The 19,085-nt window shown below is 40.3% G+C and overlaps 2 protein-coding genes across 2 annotated transcripts in view; one reads left to right on the plus strand and one right to left on the minus strand.

The window, feature by feature from the left end:
- mboat2a (membrane bound O-acyltransferase domain containing 2a) overlaps nucleotides 1–15,664 on the minus strand; it is a 44,596-nt gene extending 28,932 nt beyond the window's left edge. The window contains exon 1 of the mRNA XM_061062349.1: nucleotides 15,434–15,664. Coding sequence (XP_060918332.1) covers nucleotides 15,434–15,517 — 84 coding nt within the window. The 5' untranslated portion in view covers nucleotides 15,518–15,664. The remainder of the gene's footprint in view (nucleotides 1–15,433) is intronic.
- asap2a (ArfGAP with SH3 domain, ankyrin repeat and PH domain 2a) overlaps nucleotides 1–19,085 on the plus strand; it is a 310,370-nt gene that overhangs the window by 225,208 nt on the left and 66,077 nt on the right. The window lies entirely within an intron of this gene.

Consider the following 19,085-nt stretch of genomic DNA (forward strand, 5'->3'; position numbering starts at 1 on the left):
ACAACATGTTTTGATGGACTGCAGGCGCCAGTTGACGATTAGTGCTAAAGAGCAACAAGCTAAAAGGCAGTTCCACCTGGCAGCTGTTGCACGGGGCTCAGCTCAGCTTTAGGAAGCTACATTATGGACTGACACACAGACTGGCAGAGTGAAAGAAGCTAAAGGGAGGCAGGATGTCATTGTGGATGCAGTGGAAGACAGAGATAAGCCAGCTTCCTGAAGCTCATTGTGAAGTAACATACAGTGTGTATGTCTCCCTGTCTGAGTACGTGTGCAAGAGACAAACATAAAGGCCTGAGAACAGATTTCCACGTTCCCTTTTTCATTCTCTCACAGCTTTCCTCTAGCTCTTTTTGTCCAAAAATAGCCCCCAATAAGTGCATCCACAATCTGCATTGCTGCAAAGTTTAAAAGGGCACTTGCACTCATGTTTGGGTCTAATACATCAGCTGGAAATGTCAGGCATGGGGAGGAGGAGCTGCCGTCTGTCAGTGAGGCTGTGAAAAAAAGCGAAGGAGGTATAAACCAGGAGTGGACAGACAGATTGTGAGTCATTCTTCCTCAGGGCATGGCTTTTCCCTTCTCCTTTTTCTAAAATAACCAGAGCAATAATTTAGAGTCATGTCAGTGGCTCTATGAAGCCGTCTAATTATTATAAAGCAAGCTGTACTTTGAGCTACATGCTAACGTCAGCATGATGACGCCAACAAGCCGGTGTTTGTCAGCTACAATGTTTACCATGTTCATCTTTCCATTCCTTCAACATAAAACGAAGAAAAGCCAGCAGATTGTAGAATTTTTTTTTGCACGATTCTTTGCAATCTGGGTTGTTTCCCCGGCCCGCACCAGTCGAAACAATTCACGCTTCTCGGTTTCTAAGGCAAAGAAACATTTTGAGCTTCTTACCGCATTTTTAGATCGCATCTGAAAAACACGACATTTGGAAGGCCATCGCAATGGTTCATTGACCCCTTGAACCTATAAGGAAATTGGGCAGCCTATTCACCAGAGGATTCTTAACGGATGGGGTGGGGGCAAAGTATTGTGCTCAGTGTGAGATTCAGAGGCAGCCTTGGAATATCTGAAGCAAATTTCAGATTAATCCATCAAATTGTTGCCCCGAAATCCCTTAAAAATGTTCAATCTGATGATGGCACGGGAGGAAATGTCAGGAGATAACCAAGGGCATTAGGATGCTTCCTCTGTGAAACATGAATGTCTGCAAAAATATGAATGCCAAGCTGCAGGGAATTCTAAATCCATCCTTTCAAGTTTATAGAGACCTTTAAAGTCTTTACCAAAAATGGTTGTACTAACAGCCCAACATCCATTGAGTCACTTTGCAAGTGTGGCTTAAATTTAACAGACCCCATGGGAGCATGAATACGAAGACGGTACAAGTTTGTAAGGACATTTGGATTACCTTTCCAATAACACCTTCAAACCCTTTATTTAACTGGGTGTCTAAGTATGAAAAAAAATCCAAAAAGCCTGGTGAAAATGTAGAGCACAAGATTCCCATGATGGTACACCGAGACCGAGAAATATCTGAATCAAACGGGCTTGTTGAGTCTGACCTGCTTTCTGTGGGTGGAGGACACCTCTCCCATGTGAGAGCTCTTTGCTTGGCTAATGACTTTTACAAGAAACAACACACATCCAGACCCACAGCCACACCCACACACCCACACACACACACAGACACACAGACACACAGACACACACACACACACACACTCTATGAAGGTAATATCTCCTTTCCTAAATAGCACTCCTCTCCCTGCTCCCTTTGCATGGTCCTAATATTGTTCCTTTTGCAAATGCAACATTATGGCTCCTTGTCAGAGCTTCACTCACAGCAACTGGTAGGTTTCTGTTTCTGTATGTGTGTGTGTGTGTGTGTGTGTGTGTGTGTGCGCCTTGATTTGTCTGTGTGTTTATACACAAAGTGGGGGATAAATTTAGACAGTCATTAGCATAAAACCTTTTTTTTTCCATGTCATTAAGTCACTACCCACCCCCACCCTCACCAACACAATCCCAACTAGTCCTGCTCTGCACAGTCTCATTCCATTTCCATCAGCTCCAGTGACTCATGCAGATTCACTGCCAGAGAGGAGGGAGGGATTTAAAGCCTTCAAGTTACACTCAAACTACAGTCAGTCTGTATTCTGCACTAAAAGTGACAGCAGAATAATAATCATATACAGAGCATACAAGCACCTCCACAAACTCTATGCTGTCTTCATTTTTCATGTTAGGTGAGCCGCGGGGGGAGAGCGCTAATTAAGAATAACATATTTATAAAAGTGGAAGCAAATGTATTGATTAAAGCGACCCATTCAGCGAGTCAATTAAAGACATTGGTAGAAAAATAAAATAAGAAAATTACATGAATGTGGACAAAAAATAATGTCCATATTCATGGTGATTCAGAATGTTTTTGGCATGTGTTTATTGTTCATGGTTATCTTGCAATAACCATGACATTTGAATGCTTGTGCAGCCCTAACACACAAACACAAACACACACACTTTCTACTAGTCACACACAGATGCAGCATGCAGGTGATGTCATGACGACTGTAGTCATGGCGAATGAATTTGGCACATGGCTCTCAGAGACACACTGACTTTTCTCTGTCCGTGTGCGTTCCAACAAGTGCGACTAAATCATGCTGACAGTACAGGAACAAGAGCAGTGTTGTTCTGAGCATCAATACAACAAAGCGTTGACTTGTTTCATGCCACTCACAGTGCCCCCTGTGCCCACACACACAGGCACAGGCACATCCACACACACACACACACACACACACAGAGGCACACACACACGTACAGGGAAATGAAAGTGGGATAAGTTGAATACTTTTGAAAGTTCTTCATGTCAAGTCACAAGTCTGTCTGCTGAATTAAATGTGGACGCGTGAAGATAGTCGAAGAGAAACTAAAATTGTTCGGCAAATCGAAAACGTTGTTTTTGGGGATTTGGGCTTCACATGCTGACAGCCATTAAATTTATGTTATTCAAAGTGAAAAAAACACAAGTGTTGTGTTCATGACTTAGTTTGCATGATGTCTGCTCGCCTTACATTTACATGTATTCGGTTGTTGAAAGTTTCCATGTGGCCTCTATTAGTGAGTATTTGCTCAGGCGGCTTATTATCGTCTGCTTTAAGTTCTGTTATTTGAACTTTGTCATCGAGTGTTGGGTCTTCAAATTGTGTGGTTTTAGTTTTTTTATCCCACACTTCAGTGTTTTTATTATATTTTGCAACTTGGGAGTAAATTCTTAAGGGATTTCTAGCTAGCAAAGTGCCTCACTAGCTCAGTGTCTCCATCACTGAGTGTTGGGTCTGATGTGTTTTCTTTGTTGGCTTCAAATACTTTTTTTTTTTTTAACACTTTGACATATTTGTTACAAACCCAAAATGGATGTTGTTTTTAAATGAAATACATACTGACGATGACAATTAACATTTATTCAGCTGATAACAGGATAATAGAAATAAAAACAGTGCAATATTATAAAAGCTTTCTTTTAAAAAGACACACCGACATGCTTTTATCAAAAAGACAACTTTGAGGCTTTCTCTCTAGAAATAAATCATGCTTTCCCTTTATATACAGGGGAAAGAATCATCAGAGCTGTATTTCTCTCGGTGCTGGATTAGGGAGGTGATATATACTGAAGGGCGGCCAGTACAGGTGGGGGGAAAAAAAATCAATTCATGTAAAAAAAAAAAATTGGGCTAACCAGTCACTTCCTGCTAAGTGCTAAGGCTAGCTCTTTCCCTCAGTTGAATGCCAAATGGAGCAGCAAGAAATTCAGCCAGTCTCACAGATGACTGGCGTATATCCTGAAGTATGTACTAATTCAAAAATAAACTTTGAATCATGAATCCAGAATTGTTCAGAATCGAAAATAGATTCTCAATCGAGTCGTGACCCCAAGAATCAAAATCGCATCGAATCGCGAGACACCCAAAGATTCCGAGCCCTAGCGGCCAGCACAACTCTCAAACCCCTAGATGCCCTCTGTCACTCAGCGCTAAAGATTCATGACTGGAGATACCTATGGAACACATCATCGTCTTCTATACCAAAAAAAAAAAAAACTGACCCGTCAGCTCTATCAGTACGGAGAGATCAGCATTTTTACTTATTTATTTACAAAGCACTCCCCGTCTCTCAACTCTGCTCCCGATTCACATGGGAAACTATCATACACGCTCACAGTCATGGCTCACATTACAAGTTCCCCAAATTCACACAGAGTAAGGTAGATTCTATTTCTCTTAATACGCCCCAAGGAAAGTGCTCCAACAACACTTTAAAGTGTCCACATTAATACCAATGAGACAATTCAAAGTTTTCATGGCTGACCAAATTGATTTTAGTTGTTCTTGCTTTTAATATCTTAACTGCATTTTTTATGTTTTTATTGTATTATTGACTTTGATCTATTACTGTATTCTCGTCCTCCTTTATGGCTAACCCAACCCATTTTTACGAGACTCTTTTAGTGTAGACAGCTTAACTAAAGCTATAAGGCAACTGACATATAAAGACATCCCATAGTAAGACTTGAACCACATAATATGGAAAAATCAACGTTAAAATAAATATTGAGTAGAAAATAAAATGAGGGCAAGTTGGTCCTAAAGCATGCTCTGATACAGATACACACACATACATACACACTTACACACACATACACAGATGCATGCAGAGTGCTAAAGCCTGCAGAGTGGCACCCTCCTCTCTGAGCTGATCCACACAGACCCCTGTCAGGCTCTACGGTCAGCCGAGCTATTAATAGCCAAACAATCAACCGTTCCCCACAAGGCAGGCAGCAGCAGCACTGGGCCAGAACCATGCACACATTGTGTGTGTTTGTGTGTGTTTAGATCCTTCCTTGAATCATATGAACCTTACCCTAGACTACAGGGCTTTTGGTCAGAAATGTCATCCCTGTGGGAGAGTGTAAATAATGAAATCATGTTATCACGATGGGATACATTTGCACAATAATGGGTGACCCTGGCTTGATGCACTCCCCAAGCGTACATACAAGTGTGTTACCATGTCAATGCCAAAACAAACCCACAGCAACAAATGCAGACAGGAGAAACACAACCTAGTTCAACAACATTCTCTATAGCAATGGTTCTCAACTCGCGTCGAAATGTGTGCAGTTCAGACCTCGGACAATACAAAGCACCTGACAGAATCCAGACACTGAAAACCGTTTTAAAAGCGACACACATTTTTCCCAGGCACAAATTTGCGACCTACTGAAAACAGCTCCGTGACCCACATTTGGGTCCCAACCCACCAGTTTAGAACCACTGCTCTATCGGGGGAAAAAAGGCCTCTGAATGCAGATGATTTGTTCTCTTCTAGTTCCATGCGTATTTATCTTCTTCTACTGTCTCTTTACATTTCTCAACGAGCCTCACTTAACCTCGCTTAGCCTTCTCAATAAGTGCAACTGAAAGCAAACAACTACCAGCCATACACAGGAGATTTACTGGCATCATTACAAAGAGGAAGAGGCTGACAAACAAAGATATGTAAACGGAAAATATTTTTGAAGACGTAGTCTGCAGTGTGTCTTCTTTCAAAGATGCAATTTGAAAAAAAATATTTTTTCGGCCGATAAACGAGTGAAGTGATGAAATCACTACTGACTAATTATGTCATTTATTCACGCTGCCTGTGGAAGCACATCTCTTCCACAGTGCTGAGTATGTAATGTTAGAGCATAATAATGTGAGCAGGGTGCATTGTTTGACAGCTTCTTTGATATGCACAATAACTAACGGCAAACAACTGCCAGCTGTGCAGCTGTTTGATTTTTAATACAACTAACCACAAAGACACAGGGAGATGGAGATTCTTTTTAACAGCTCCTGTTAGAAAACACGACAATTTTCATCGTCAAAGGCACATGGGGTTCAGACGTCTGAGAAAATGACAACATACGCCAGTCTTTTATTAACAGCAAGCTGCACAATGTCAACATGTACATGAAAAAAAAAACAGCTGAGTATTTTGTGGTGCAGGCGGTGTTTGAGTTTCTCTCAGACGGGCTGATAGTCGAGGGACGGACAGTGAGAGGAGAAATAGTCGAACTGGCTGCTCTACGGAAGAAACCATAACGTTATTTTAATGCAACAGAAACTATATCGATAGAAACGATATTATCTTACTATATAGCTTGTCTGAACATATATCCATATATCTTAAAAACTTGATACATTTCCCAGCCCTAGTCTGAACAATAGTGAAAGCCTGATACAGGATATCAACAGTAAAAGGAAAATTGTCATCAGTGTATGTTTCATGTTGCCTGGATTCACCGAGCTAACTCAACTCAAGTCAACTTAGGTACTTTTTAACATAAAAAACACAACATACTAGGGCTGGGTATTTCCCACAACCCCACGATGCGATCGTGATACATTGATTTTGGATTATGACCATGTCCCACACAGAACTCATTATAGTTGTTGCTGTTCTTCATTGTTGAGAATAACAGCAATCGGAGGCAACAGGATCCTACAACTTAAAACACTTCAATTCAGGTCTTCAATGATCCTAGATATTAAAACAATTGAATCCCAGAGCTATGGCTATGGTGTTATTGTGAACTGCATCGATACACGTATTTGCAAGGAGAACTTGACGACATATTGCCATGTTGATTTTTGGAGCACATCCCTACAATATACCATATTCTATTGAAACTCACTCTCTGAAGAAGGTCTATAAAACCAGAAGTTTAGAAAAGTTTTTTTTTCTACTCCTAACTCAGTTATGATCATTGACAAGTACAAGTTGGCCAATGTTTCAAAGCTCAATGGACTGAACAAGAAAAGAGCTTGGAAAGACGACTACCATCATTTGACTTACAACTTTCTGACTGTAGTTACAAGAAGTAAAAAAAAAAACACTATTCCTAATTTTTGGCCGGCACCACCGAGATAAAAAAAGAAGTACTTAGTTGCTATGATACAGTACCATATGCAAAAGTCTTCAATGGGTGCTAAGAGTGGGGAGACTATCTTTAAACAGCACATCCTTACAAACGAAACGCCTGAAGGCACTCATGAAAGAATCTGCAGTCAAGTACTCACACCTTTAGCTGTAAGTGTTTTCTTCTCAGCTTTAGAAAAAAATGCAATTATCAATACAAACACACAAAATACAGTACTTCAAACTCCACAATAATGCTCAAAAATCAATAGTAAAGACAGCACAAGAGGCAGGTTTGTTTGTAATGTTACAGAAGTCAGTAAATGCTCGGCATTTGTTACATAAGTGTGTTAAGTAACTGACATTTTCTGGATTGGTGAGTTTTCAGCTGTTGTTCTGCTGCACAGATATGTTCAACTGACAACAGTTTCTGTTACTGGCAGGTTTTTGGTCTGAATACGTGTCACATTCAGTTCAAGGACACAGGTAACTGATCACGACAAAGTGTAGTTTGTTAGTGGGTACATTTGCTTCGCGCCATACCATGTGCGGTTAGATTCTGATCACTCTTGCCATTTCACACCTCACACGAGAGAACGAGCATGAGTGTGAAAGTGAAGAGAAACTGAAACAATGTAACGTTATGGAAAAAAAAAAAAAAAAAAAACCAGTAGAGACAGCAAACAGCTCAGAGCAAGGCATGCACACAGAGGTGACAAAGACGGCTTCTGAAACTTCATTGACTGCAGGGCAATCTTGTATTTTTGGTCAACACATGGTTAGTTGCTCGACAAAAGCAGGGGCCCACTTTCTAACAGACGGGCCTGCAAAATAAATATATTACCGCACATTTCTATCAGTTAAACTGTAGAGAGAAATCAACATTCTGTTTTATAGTGTAGCCTTTAAAGCACTGATTTATAGCATAGATGATCCGACTCAAGGGAATCAATGACAGAAGGCGCCAATGTGTAAAATGTCCAAACTTTTCAGATGACAGCACAACTTGTAGTTCGGTGTGACCATCAATACTCAGATCTTCTATTTATTGGAATGCAGAGCTGTTGAAAAGTAAGGCCGGGTCTATCTGTTCCTGTGAAGGTGAATCAGCTGTATGCCCTCTTGGTTTACCTCAGCTGAATTACAAGTGACAGTGCAAAGTCACACTGATAAATATTCATGCCCTCTCATTTATATTGGATGCATCTTTTTTTCCATCCCGTTAGACCCCCTGGTCTCGCCCAGTGGACGAACCAGCGGGGAACAGCTGTTTCACATAGCTCCGTTTTGTAAAGAAATTATAGGCCTCAGTACCAGGTTCCTGTAGACTCTGACAACCTGGCCTCCAGCTGAATATAAAAGCTAACAAAATGCAGATAAGCAAATACCTTCCAGGCAAACGAACAACTTGCAAGCTTAAGGCGGGGTCTTCAAAGCTGCCTCGCATGTTTTCATTCATCTGCAATCTTCAACAACAGATATGACTTACTACTTAGCTTGCAATTTGAACCTGTTTGAAAAATGCGGACTGCTCCATTAAATTGGTCCTTTAAGCCTAGAGTGCAGTTTTTTAGTAGAGAAAGAAACCCAATCCACCCTCGTAACAGCCCACCATTACCAACAGAACTAATGAGTTAGTAAGCTGAGTCATGTGGACATCCACTTTTGCGGCCATGCCAAGTGCTTCAGAGAGAAGAGAAATGACAGATGCAATGATTTACCCTCTTTAGCTACTCTACAGCAAGACAGCCTGCCTCTGTTTTGCATGACTGACTTTATTGCTGGGAGGACATGAACCCACAGCCATGGCAGTCATTTGCATGAATTAACCCTGAAAACACAGGACAAGAACTTGAAACATCGAGTCAGAAGGTAAAGCTCTGTCAAAATCCAATTATCGTTTTTGTAGCTTGAACTAAAATGATGTCATACTTAACATCAGAACTGTGTGGAACATCCCATATGTTAATAAGAACTCTGCTCTTATAATGCAATACGTAAAAATTTTTAAAAAAAAAAGGCATTTATAAACAATTTAAAGGAATAAAGTGTAAGATATCTACTAAATGAAATCATAAAATGAACTTACTATATTATCAGACATTGAGGAAACATGCTATGTTGAAGTGCTGGCTTCCCTCACAACAATGCAACAGACAATTTTTCCTCCTAAGTTTTGGTTCTGGTCCGGAATGGTCTACCTCCACTTTAAATGACATCCCCCCCCCCCCCCCCTCCAAGAGGCAAGAGCTGTATATTAGCTCAAATCAATTGTCTCCCCAACTTATTTTATTTGGTCGCATGCAGCCCCGCACAACAGGCGCTCCCAGCTTTTCCCCCACCAGATTGGCTCAGGTGTTTTTGGAGCGACTCGTCTCTGTGTTATTGGGCCCTTCGGAAATTATAAAAAAAAGAATTGCCTGTTTGTAACCACTACTTTGTCGTCTAGTCAACCAGTGATGTTAAAAACAGAGCCAAGTCTTTCCATAGTCCCCAAGAGGAATCCTACATGCTTGTGTTGACTGTGCGCCATAATAATTATAATGGCAGCAGCCAGCAGCACTCCATTAGGGAGAGCCGAGGGAGAAGGAAATCAATTGTAGGGATAAGACTCCCCAGGGGTTCGCCAATTAAAAACCATGAGGAGGTAGAGAGACTCTGACAACACCCGAGGGTTTGAGAGCAAGGCCAGCGGTCCCAGGTCTGGGGTTTTGGGGACTTAGTCTGCGCCGAAGGACCAACGAGAGAAGCTGAATGGGATTTTGAAGGCAAAGCTCTTCAAATTTACCTAAAAATGTAGTCACCAAAGCTAAATCAGGGCTCAAGAGAAAAATCCTCCAATTGTCCTAAATAAATCCAGAGATATGAGCAAGTATGAGCATCCTCATTTTTAAATATAACTTTTAGTGCCCATATCCAACTTCAGTTAAACTCAATTTAACCTACATGCTTATATTTTGCGTGTCACTGATCATAGACATTATAAAAGCCAAGCTAGAAGTCAACCCCTCAACACTGTGCAGGCTCAGACTGAGTACATGGGACAATAGTGTGGTGGAAAACGTAGCAGCATCAACAAAAGAAGGCTTTTTATCTTGATAAAAGACGTGGCCATTCACTGACTGTGACAAACTACAAGCCAATATGTCACATAAACAGAAGAGTGATTGTAGAGCCGGGTGAGGGAGCCTCTGGGACCACTGGACACTCTACTGCATCGCCTGTTCACAGTAAGATGGTGCATGGAAGAGTCAAGACATTTCAAAATTATTGTTAAGCATGTTGATGACTGCATTTCTCTCATTCAAATCCTGCTAAAGAAAGATAAAATGGCAATGCCAAATTGGAATTTCCTGTTTTGTTTGTCTCAATCATAGGACACACTGAAGAACCAACACACATCATTTCTGAGTGTCAAGAAGACAACAACGCATTTGTCAAACACATGCAGTAACTTGCCAGTTTACTCTACCACAGGCCAATCAACTATAATATGCTGAAAGATTTCCAAGATTCTACTGATCCAAATCTTACACACAATTATTTTGTATTATTGTGTTAAAAAATTGAACTAACAAGAGTAGAAACCTTACACCTTAAGGTAAAAACCATCATTAATGTCTGTTTTGTCGATCAGACACAGAAATGTCCACACCGCCGTTCTCCTGAGAGACATCCTGTGAACCTGCACAGGTAAAAACAGGAGTGATGGATGTGCATCCCTTATTAAACTACTATTTTTAACCAGCACCAGAGTATTAAACACAACAAACAAAAGATACAACACAACATTTGAATTGTCAGTACAACATATTCAGCAGATGGAAACATAACTATCTTAGTTTGAATACGTTTGAAACAAAAAAAAGAGGGACCTGTTTGAATAGGTGACAAGGTTATTTCAGGATGCAAGACAATGAAGAGCTGTTCAAACAACAGGGCGAGTTGATGGGGTTCATTGTGTATGTGTGAAAAGATTGTTTAGGATTCATCAGGAGAACCAGCTGCTTGATATTGAAACAGCTGCAGCTGTGGAAGTCCCCAACGCTTTAACCAAGTGTGTGACCATAAAAAAACCTCCAGAGAAAATAAAGCGGCAAAGACTGAATATGGATCAATAACTAAGTCCTTTAGGTTAAATGGGGTTTAAACCTTCTTTTGACATGTCTTCTAATGTTATTTTGAACTAAGAAATATATGAAGTATGTAAGGTTTCTGGTATGAAGTCGTACATTTCAGTCCAATGGCTTCAGCCTCCCTGGGTTGCACCATGTTCAAAAAGCTAGGTCGATATTTGTTTTCTGAGACCAATATGATGGTTTTCTTTGGGTAAATATGAAATGCAAATTGGTGATATATTAACATATCATTGACATACCCAATGACTCTCAACTAGATGCACTTCCAGCTTATGGGAAATGCAATCTATACCTTAAGACCACTCTGCTTAAGTGTTTAAATGTAATATCAAATGCCTTGCTTAGTCTTAAATGGATTAAGAGAGATCAGTACCCCGCACCAGATAAATAGTTTATGTGCGCTCGGTGGTAAAAAGATAACGATAGAAATTGCTTTGAGTCGAGTGCACTTAAAAATGTCCATACTGATAGCTTTACAATGTATCTTTAAGCCGAAGGCTGGAAGAGATGCATTAAAAGGTCAAGGGATTCTCTTCATGAACGCTGTCAAGTCAATGTCTCCAAGACTCTGAGCAGCACTTCATACTGCAATGGATCACAAATCTAACGGTGCGGATCACAGAATTTTTTAACAAATCTAAAACAAATTTATTTTTTCTAACATGTCTTTTCTACTCTACAGCTAGCCATGCATCTCCATCAATCTTAATAATCACATCCTCAATGTTCTTCACTAGTCTATACACACTGATACAATTCCAATAACAAAAACACAAGCAGTTAAATAAACCTGAACCCTCTTTTTATTTAGAGAGTGCTTTTAAAATCTGAGTACAACAGGCTTTAATAGACAAAGGCTGCATCATTTTTAATCACAGTCAGATTTGATTTGTCCCCCTTTATGTGCATAACAAGTTTGCTGCAATCTACAAAGACAGCAAACAATGTCAACACCGCCAAAGCTGCGTATGAGCTTTGACAATGTTGAACAACATGTGCCATACACACACCGTTTATTTAGTGGGTGTGTGTGCACCACTGGCTGCGACCTTCAGTGTGGTGTGTAAACAGGGCAGCATGCATTTGGAACCAGTCTCTGGACCAACCACAGCCCTCTTTAATGGAGTTTGTTTGGTCTAAGTTTAAAGCTGCAGAAGGAAACAGGCTGTAACGTTACTGACGTTGGTTTCTGATATTGTATGCAACCAGCTGATACTGAGACGTGGTGATCAGAACAGATTACTTATCAGATGTGATCCACTGCATCACTAGGGATATGGTCCACCCCCCCCCCCCCCCCCCCCCCCCCCTTAGGGGTTTATGACAAGTACATGAACTGATAAACAAAAACAGAATCTGGAACAGACATAGCTTGGGATGTGGATGTGTAATCTGAGTCTAAAAATCACGTAATAAAAACCCATTATGAACTCATTATTGTAGTGAGGGGACAGGCTGCCTGAGACAGAGCAAGAAGAAAGAGAGAGAAGAGAGAAGCAAGGGGCGTCAGTTCAGATTTCACAGCTCCCATTATAGCGCTGTCACAGGCCTGTGCAGAGGCATGGCTCTCCCATGGGATGCATACTGTCCTAATGACATACAGCGGGGTGCCACACTATGGCGGCTTCATCAAAAAATGAGTGTCAATGTCTGTGGGCCACACAGATCATACTGTATCTGAGTGTCTGTATTGATTTCTGCGGTGTTGACAGCTGCTCTCTGGCACAGTACGGAGCACCCAGTTGGCAGGAAGCAAACAAACTGCATTGTTCACCGGGGTGACACCTGTCCAACAAAGTAATGTGGGCTGCGATCATGTGTCCCATTTGTACAATGCCATTCTGTCTTACTCACCAAGCGTACATTCAAATAGAGGCAGACGTCTAAGAATAGCCAGGAGTGCATAACTCTTACTCTTCGTGTCAGTAAAGTAGCACATCTCTATTAAACGTTTCAACACAGAGGGTAATTATTTAAGCAAATTTGTGAAAAAAACAGTTGCTGATAGTCGCCTTGTTGAGTAAGCAAGCTGTTAACAATATTCAAGACTAGAGCTGTAGCCCTCTGATAACAGCAACAAAAAATGGAAGTGGAGAACACTGATTGCTAACATTTGCTAGCTTATCCTTAAACTCTCTGCAAGAGTATTATTTTGTGAAATACATGCTAATTCTTTAAAACCTGCTGGGGCTAACAAATCGTAGTATCAGATATGTGAATTTAAGGCAGTACAGGAGGCTGATACTTAAACCTGTCAGTATCACAACAACTTAAATCAAAGAACTAATTCATTCCAAATAAGATTTGGTTTTTTTCGTTCCTTCTGGTCCCTGCTTTTAAAAAATAGTTTCTTCCCAACAGCTTCAAATTAGATAATAATTATACTACCTTAATATTTATTGTAATACCAAACACTAAGTGGAATGTTCCGTGGGCTCTCTCTCACAATTGTACTAATTGATCCACGAATCAGAGACAGTAAAAAAAAAAGTTCAGAAAGTATTTTTTATGATGAAAAACAGATGCTTTGAAAAAAGAAAGGAAAAAGAAAAAGAAAGGAATCCTGCCATGCAACATTCCTGACAGAGGCTGGAGCTCAGAGGTTGGCGCGAGATAAATAAAACATTCCAGTCTGCAGATGCAGGTATCGAGGATGAAACGACGGCCCGGATGTGTTTGTTGTTGGACGCACAATCAAAAGAAGAAGGATTTAGGGGACATTACAATCCTACTGGTGGCAAGAAGACGTGTACCACTTCTTTTTTTTTTTTTTTTTTTTTAATAATTTGCAAATATTAAATTGTCTACCTCATCCCAGTTGAGAATGTAAACAGCCCATATAATCTCAGGTGCATACACCAAAGGTTTGCCTTCGTCCAGTGGGAAGAGACGAGATGAGTCATGAGCTTGAGACTTGCATGTTAAAATGATTGGCAGCCAGAGGGGGGCGGGGGAAAGGCTCATCTGCATTCACACTCAACCTCAATTAGGAAACATACTAATAAGTTATTCTGCAGCTGACACCATTCAAAGAAAAAAAATGTGCCTGCCAAAAAAAGAAAGAAAAAAAAAGCAGTGCATAATCTTGGGAGTTTATTTGTGACAAAAATATCAAGTGTTGCTCTGTACAAGAAAGGCTGAGTCAAACTTCTTGTTGCACTGACGGGGCATGACGGTGGATTCCCTGGTGTTTAAGTCCACGTGTGTAATCAGACAGAGGAAACCACTGTGGTGAACAAGGGGTGTTTTGTAAATGTCCTTGGAAACCCCACAGATCACACTATAATTCAAATTTCGGGACGACAGCGGGCAGGAGAAGAAGTCGGCGTTTCTCTGCAGAAGACTCTCCAAACAAACTAGTGATGCACGCTTGTTGACATAAACGGACACTTCTACTCACCAAGGGGGGGTGCTTGTAAATGGGAAAGTGTTTACAATGCAAACACTTGCACAACTTGCAAAGAATCCTACTTCACCTTTCTATCACCAGCTAATATGATCCAATAAGTCCACACTAAACGCTGTTGCTGCTGCCCAACCCATTTCAGCAGCTGCTTTAAAATGTGAAAAGACTGTCAGACGAGGTGAGTTGTCCTCTCTTGTATCAACAAAGTAATCTGTGACTGACTGACAGAACTTCACGATTTTTACCTCCTATAGTCTGGTTTGGGTTTTTTTTTTACACTCTGTGGTTTCACAGCTGTGATTTCTACAGACGCAGACCTTCAAATACACTGACTTTGCTTTACGAACACATTGGCCTTTTCATGTTAAATGGCTAGCTTTGAAACAAAGGGCAAAAGCAAACTATAAAAGATGAACGCCAAACTCATGTACTGATTTCATCACGTTAATGCCAAGCCATTGCATAACTATGTATTCCTAGGGAAATTGGAATTTGGTTCTCAGCAATATGGCAATATGGAAGATGAAAACTGCGGCCTAAACACACATTTAGGCTAAAGAACAACTTGTGAATGGTGAAATGTAACAAACTAAAGATCGAATTGGAGACTGATCTAAGAATCTCTGTAGTTTGGGAACCACTGGATTAGTCACCGGGCAACATAGGAACAAGACAAAGGGTATTAGCTGCAAAGTCCAGTAGCTTTAAGTGAAAAGGGATCAACTGAGATTTTGTCTTCTCGTTCCTAATAAATCCGCATAGTAAAAAAAAAAAAAGCTAAGCTAACGTTTAACAGAACGGCGCTGTGCATCATCAGCCTCTGCTAACGTTACGAACACAGATGCTAGCTTACTCCGATACAAAATATGCTGTTGAAAATCAATTCTCGATCCCAAAAAAAACATACCTGGTCGAGAGGGAGATTGATGATTTCGCTGATTGGCTGCAACAGAGTGGATCCAGTGCATGATGCTGTCGTTTGGGTAGCCATGCTTGGTCCCTGTCCGTAAATCCTTTCTCTCTCCTTCCCCCCGGTTCACTTCACTCCCCTCGGCTGCTGCCTGCGATGATAAGTACTCTGCTGCTGCTGCTGCCGCTGCCGCCGCCGCCGCTGCTGCTGCTGCTGTTGTTGCGACGGGCTGGACGGTTGTCATCCACAGCACACATCCGACAAAGAGTAACAAAACCACGACGAGATTTTCACTGCAAGATCACTTTCTCTTTCGCCCGACGCCCGTTAGAGAACGTGCATTTACAGTTCAAGACGACGTAATCTTTGTTAGAAATCGACAAGCACGCCTCACATTCGGCGTTTTAGCTGCTTACATATTTCTATTTGGATTATTCTAAAAAAAAAAAAAAAAAAAAAAAAAGGTTACGTTTGCGGTGTTAAATAAGCTTCCATCGTGACCAAAACCAAAATGTGTCGTTTTCAGAATTTACCGGATGTTGTGAGCATGCGTAGTAAGCCTAGTTCCAAAAACAGATTTTCTTAGCGGCTGAAACAAAACAAACAACATATTTACCAAACATTTATTTGTTAATGATTATCTCCCCCTTGTCCACGCTTTTTATTTTTTATATTTCACTATCTTAACGTTTACCACGTAGTAGGCAGTGGTTGCAAAACTGATAAACCAGGAGGTGAACTATCTTGACAGCAGTAGGCCTATATCTTTGTCGACAACAAAAATGGTGATAATGTGGGTGGAGAGATGGCAAACTCGCTGCATAACTGTCCATATTGACCTATCGTATGGAAGAAAGGGAACCCAACAGCCAATCCCAATTTGTACATGAGAGAGGGGGTCTTGATTTACAGTTTAGAAAGCAAATTGAATTTGAACTGAACAGCGTTGCTCGTGGTCCCTACCCCTCCCACATTTAGAGCGTTCCACACATGGAGGAGAAAAGAGTGACGTAAGGGGCATTTGGGGCAGGTTTATGTAGAAAAAAAAAGCATCTATAAAGAAGCCAGTGGTTGTTAAAAGTGAACAGTAAGTCCTGCATTTGCACTAGCTGCACTGTTCTTTTTTTAAATTGCAGTATTAAAGTTGCATCATTAAACAGAAAAGCAGATATTCGTCAATGGAGATCACACTTGTGCACATTTTTAAAATTTGACAATGTGTTAAAACGTTTCTGTCCATAAAAATACATATTTTTGGTTCTTCACAATACGCGCATTTTGCCAATGGACAATAGGGCATCAGTGTTGCATGTTTTTATTTACATCAGCTCAACAATTGAATGATATCTTTATTTTTTAATGTACATTGTGTTGCTTCTAAGATATAGAAAGCAAAGAGAATCATTAGAATATGGGGCAGTAGGATACCTGCACTATGTCATACTGAATGGAGTGCATACGGATATATATGCACAATGATGTTATATATGCAATAAAAACACAAATCTTATAGTACATTTCGAGAAGTTTTCATTTTTTAAAAATACATTGTTTTCATAGAGGCTGCTTGTTGCCTGAGTGGTTATACAATAACCCCTGGAAGTCAGCTGAATTTTTTACTTTCACTGTCTATCAGCACCACCCAGTGGTTCCAGTTATCTTGTCCTGAAACCCTTATATTTCATTTGGCATATACAAACTTTTTTTTTTTGCAGGATTTCTTTTCTTTACAATTATCTTTATATTTAGATATTCTCCATAAACGCTACATTATTTTTCTAAAGTTGGAATGATCCTTTTTTTTTTTTACAGCCTCTAGTTGTTTTATTTAAAGAAAGTCTGCAATGAGACAAAGTAACCAATAGAGGGGAGCATTTACACACCAATGACGTCTAAGTTTGCAACCTTTCACTTTCATTGATGTCGAGCAGGGAGTTTATGAATAAAGTAAATTGTTTAGCTAAATCTTGTGCCGTCATTTAAAGGCTTTATAAAGACCACAAAATAAACATCATAATATGAATGGTTTAAGAAACTCTGTCACAAAACATTTGATAGAAACAAACACACATGTATTTCCATATTCATAAAGGACAATGCAGATACATTTCTTTTTACCTTATATATCATACACTAAAATGCAAACAACAAGGTTGCAGACTTTCCTCATATTCATTTAGAAAATACATTTCAACTATATGCATTGAATTCTCGAGCTGTATACAATCTCCAATGACCACCTGCAGAGTGGAGGGAGAGGGAGAGGGAGAATGAAGCACAGAGGCAGTGATGCACTTACAAGGAAAGACCTTCAGGTGCCCTAGAGGACAGGTTTCACTTTTTATGACTAAGTGTGGGGAGGAAGCGGGGAAATGAAGAGGAAGTGGAGCTCCATCACATGATAAATGAGCGGAACTATCTGGATCATCACATGAGGGACAGCAAGGCAGGCTATCACATAGCTTAGGCTGAGGGAAAGTCAGTCTTTGACATCTGGCTGATGTATAGATTAAGCCTTACAATAAAATGACAATTAACTTGTAAAAAAAAAAAGAATCAGTCAATACATCAATGCTGTCAATTAGCAAGAATAGAAAAAGCCTAAGGCGACAGAGGACTGTGAAGGATTTAAATAGTTTGTGTTTTAAATCAAAATGGTTTTAGTGTCTCTTAGGAATTGCCTTGTCAATGATGTTTTCTCATAGCCAACGTATGCTTCATGTAGCAGCACTGTTTTTGGTTTCCTTCATTAGCATACATGTGTGCTTGCAGTCCTAGTTGTGAAAGAACTCATAAGCATCGACACTCTGTATGGACCTTGTGCATTTTTGCGATTTTCACATGGTCAGGTTGTATGCGGAAGAATGACTCAGCACTTCTTGACAGTATGTAAGTGTGTGTCTGCCTGCAAGGGGTAAGCTTATTGAATTATTTAACAATCACTGCTGCAATTTTTTTGAGAGTGAACATCATATCGACTGCAAAAGGATCCCATGAAATGTTAAAGAAATGCTGGCAGAGGAAAAACCACACTGCTGGCTAAAGTTTCTTATATAAGCACATTTGCGAGTGCAGTGCAAATGTGACACAGTATAATAACTTGTCATCTCTGCTGATAAATTGACAATAAACTGCTTAAAGGTTCCTCTTAATTTAAAGTATGTGAAGTGTTTTTTTGTAGGCTATCTATGTTCTTTCAAAGCACCTCTTGAAGTCCCATCTCTCTCTCCCTCATTAGTATGCTCTCGAACACTCGGAATGCTCTTCATGTACTACAGCTCTTACATAATCACCATTAATAATTCATAAACACACATGAAATGAAATAACACACAAAAAGAAAGACAGTACAGCATTAAGACAGGAAGACAGCTAGACGGACAGAGCCTCATCGCATTCATGTCACTCCGTTCAACTGCACTTTTGTTCTTCTTCAATGACATCCAATTAAACCCGCAATCAGGAAAAAGAGACACAGTTCGTTAAGTTAGCATCGCCATGGCAACCCCATCCTCATTCTCTGTCTCCTCTCTCACAGACTGATACTCCACTTAGAGGGAGGTGAGAAAGAGCAGGGCAGGACAAAGCATCTCCTAATCTATTTAAAAGACTGAAGCGGCATGTGAATGGTCGATGACTTAACCGGAGG

The sequence above is a fragment of the Labrus mixtus genome, chromosome 18 (genome assembly GCF_963584025.1).
Source record: "Labrus mixtus chromosome 18, fLabMix1.1, whole genome shotgun sequence".
In the NCBI taxonomy this organism is placed as follows: domain Eukaryota; kingdom Metazoa; phylum Chordata; class Actinopteri; order Labriformes; family Labridae; genus Labrus; species Labrus mixtus.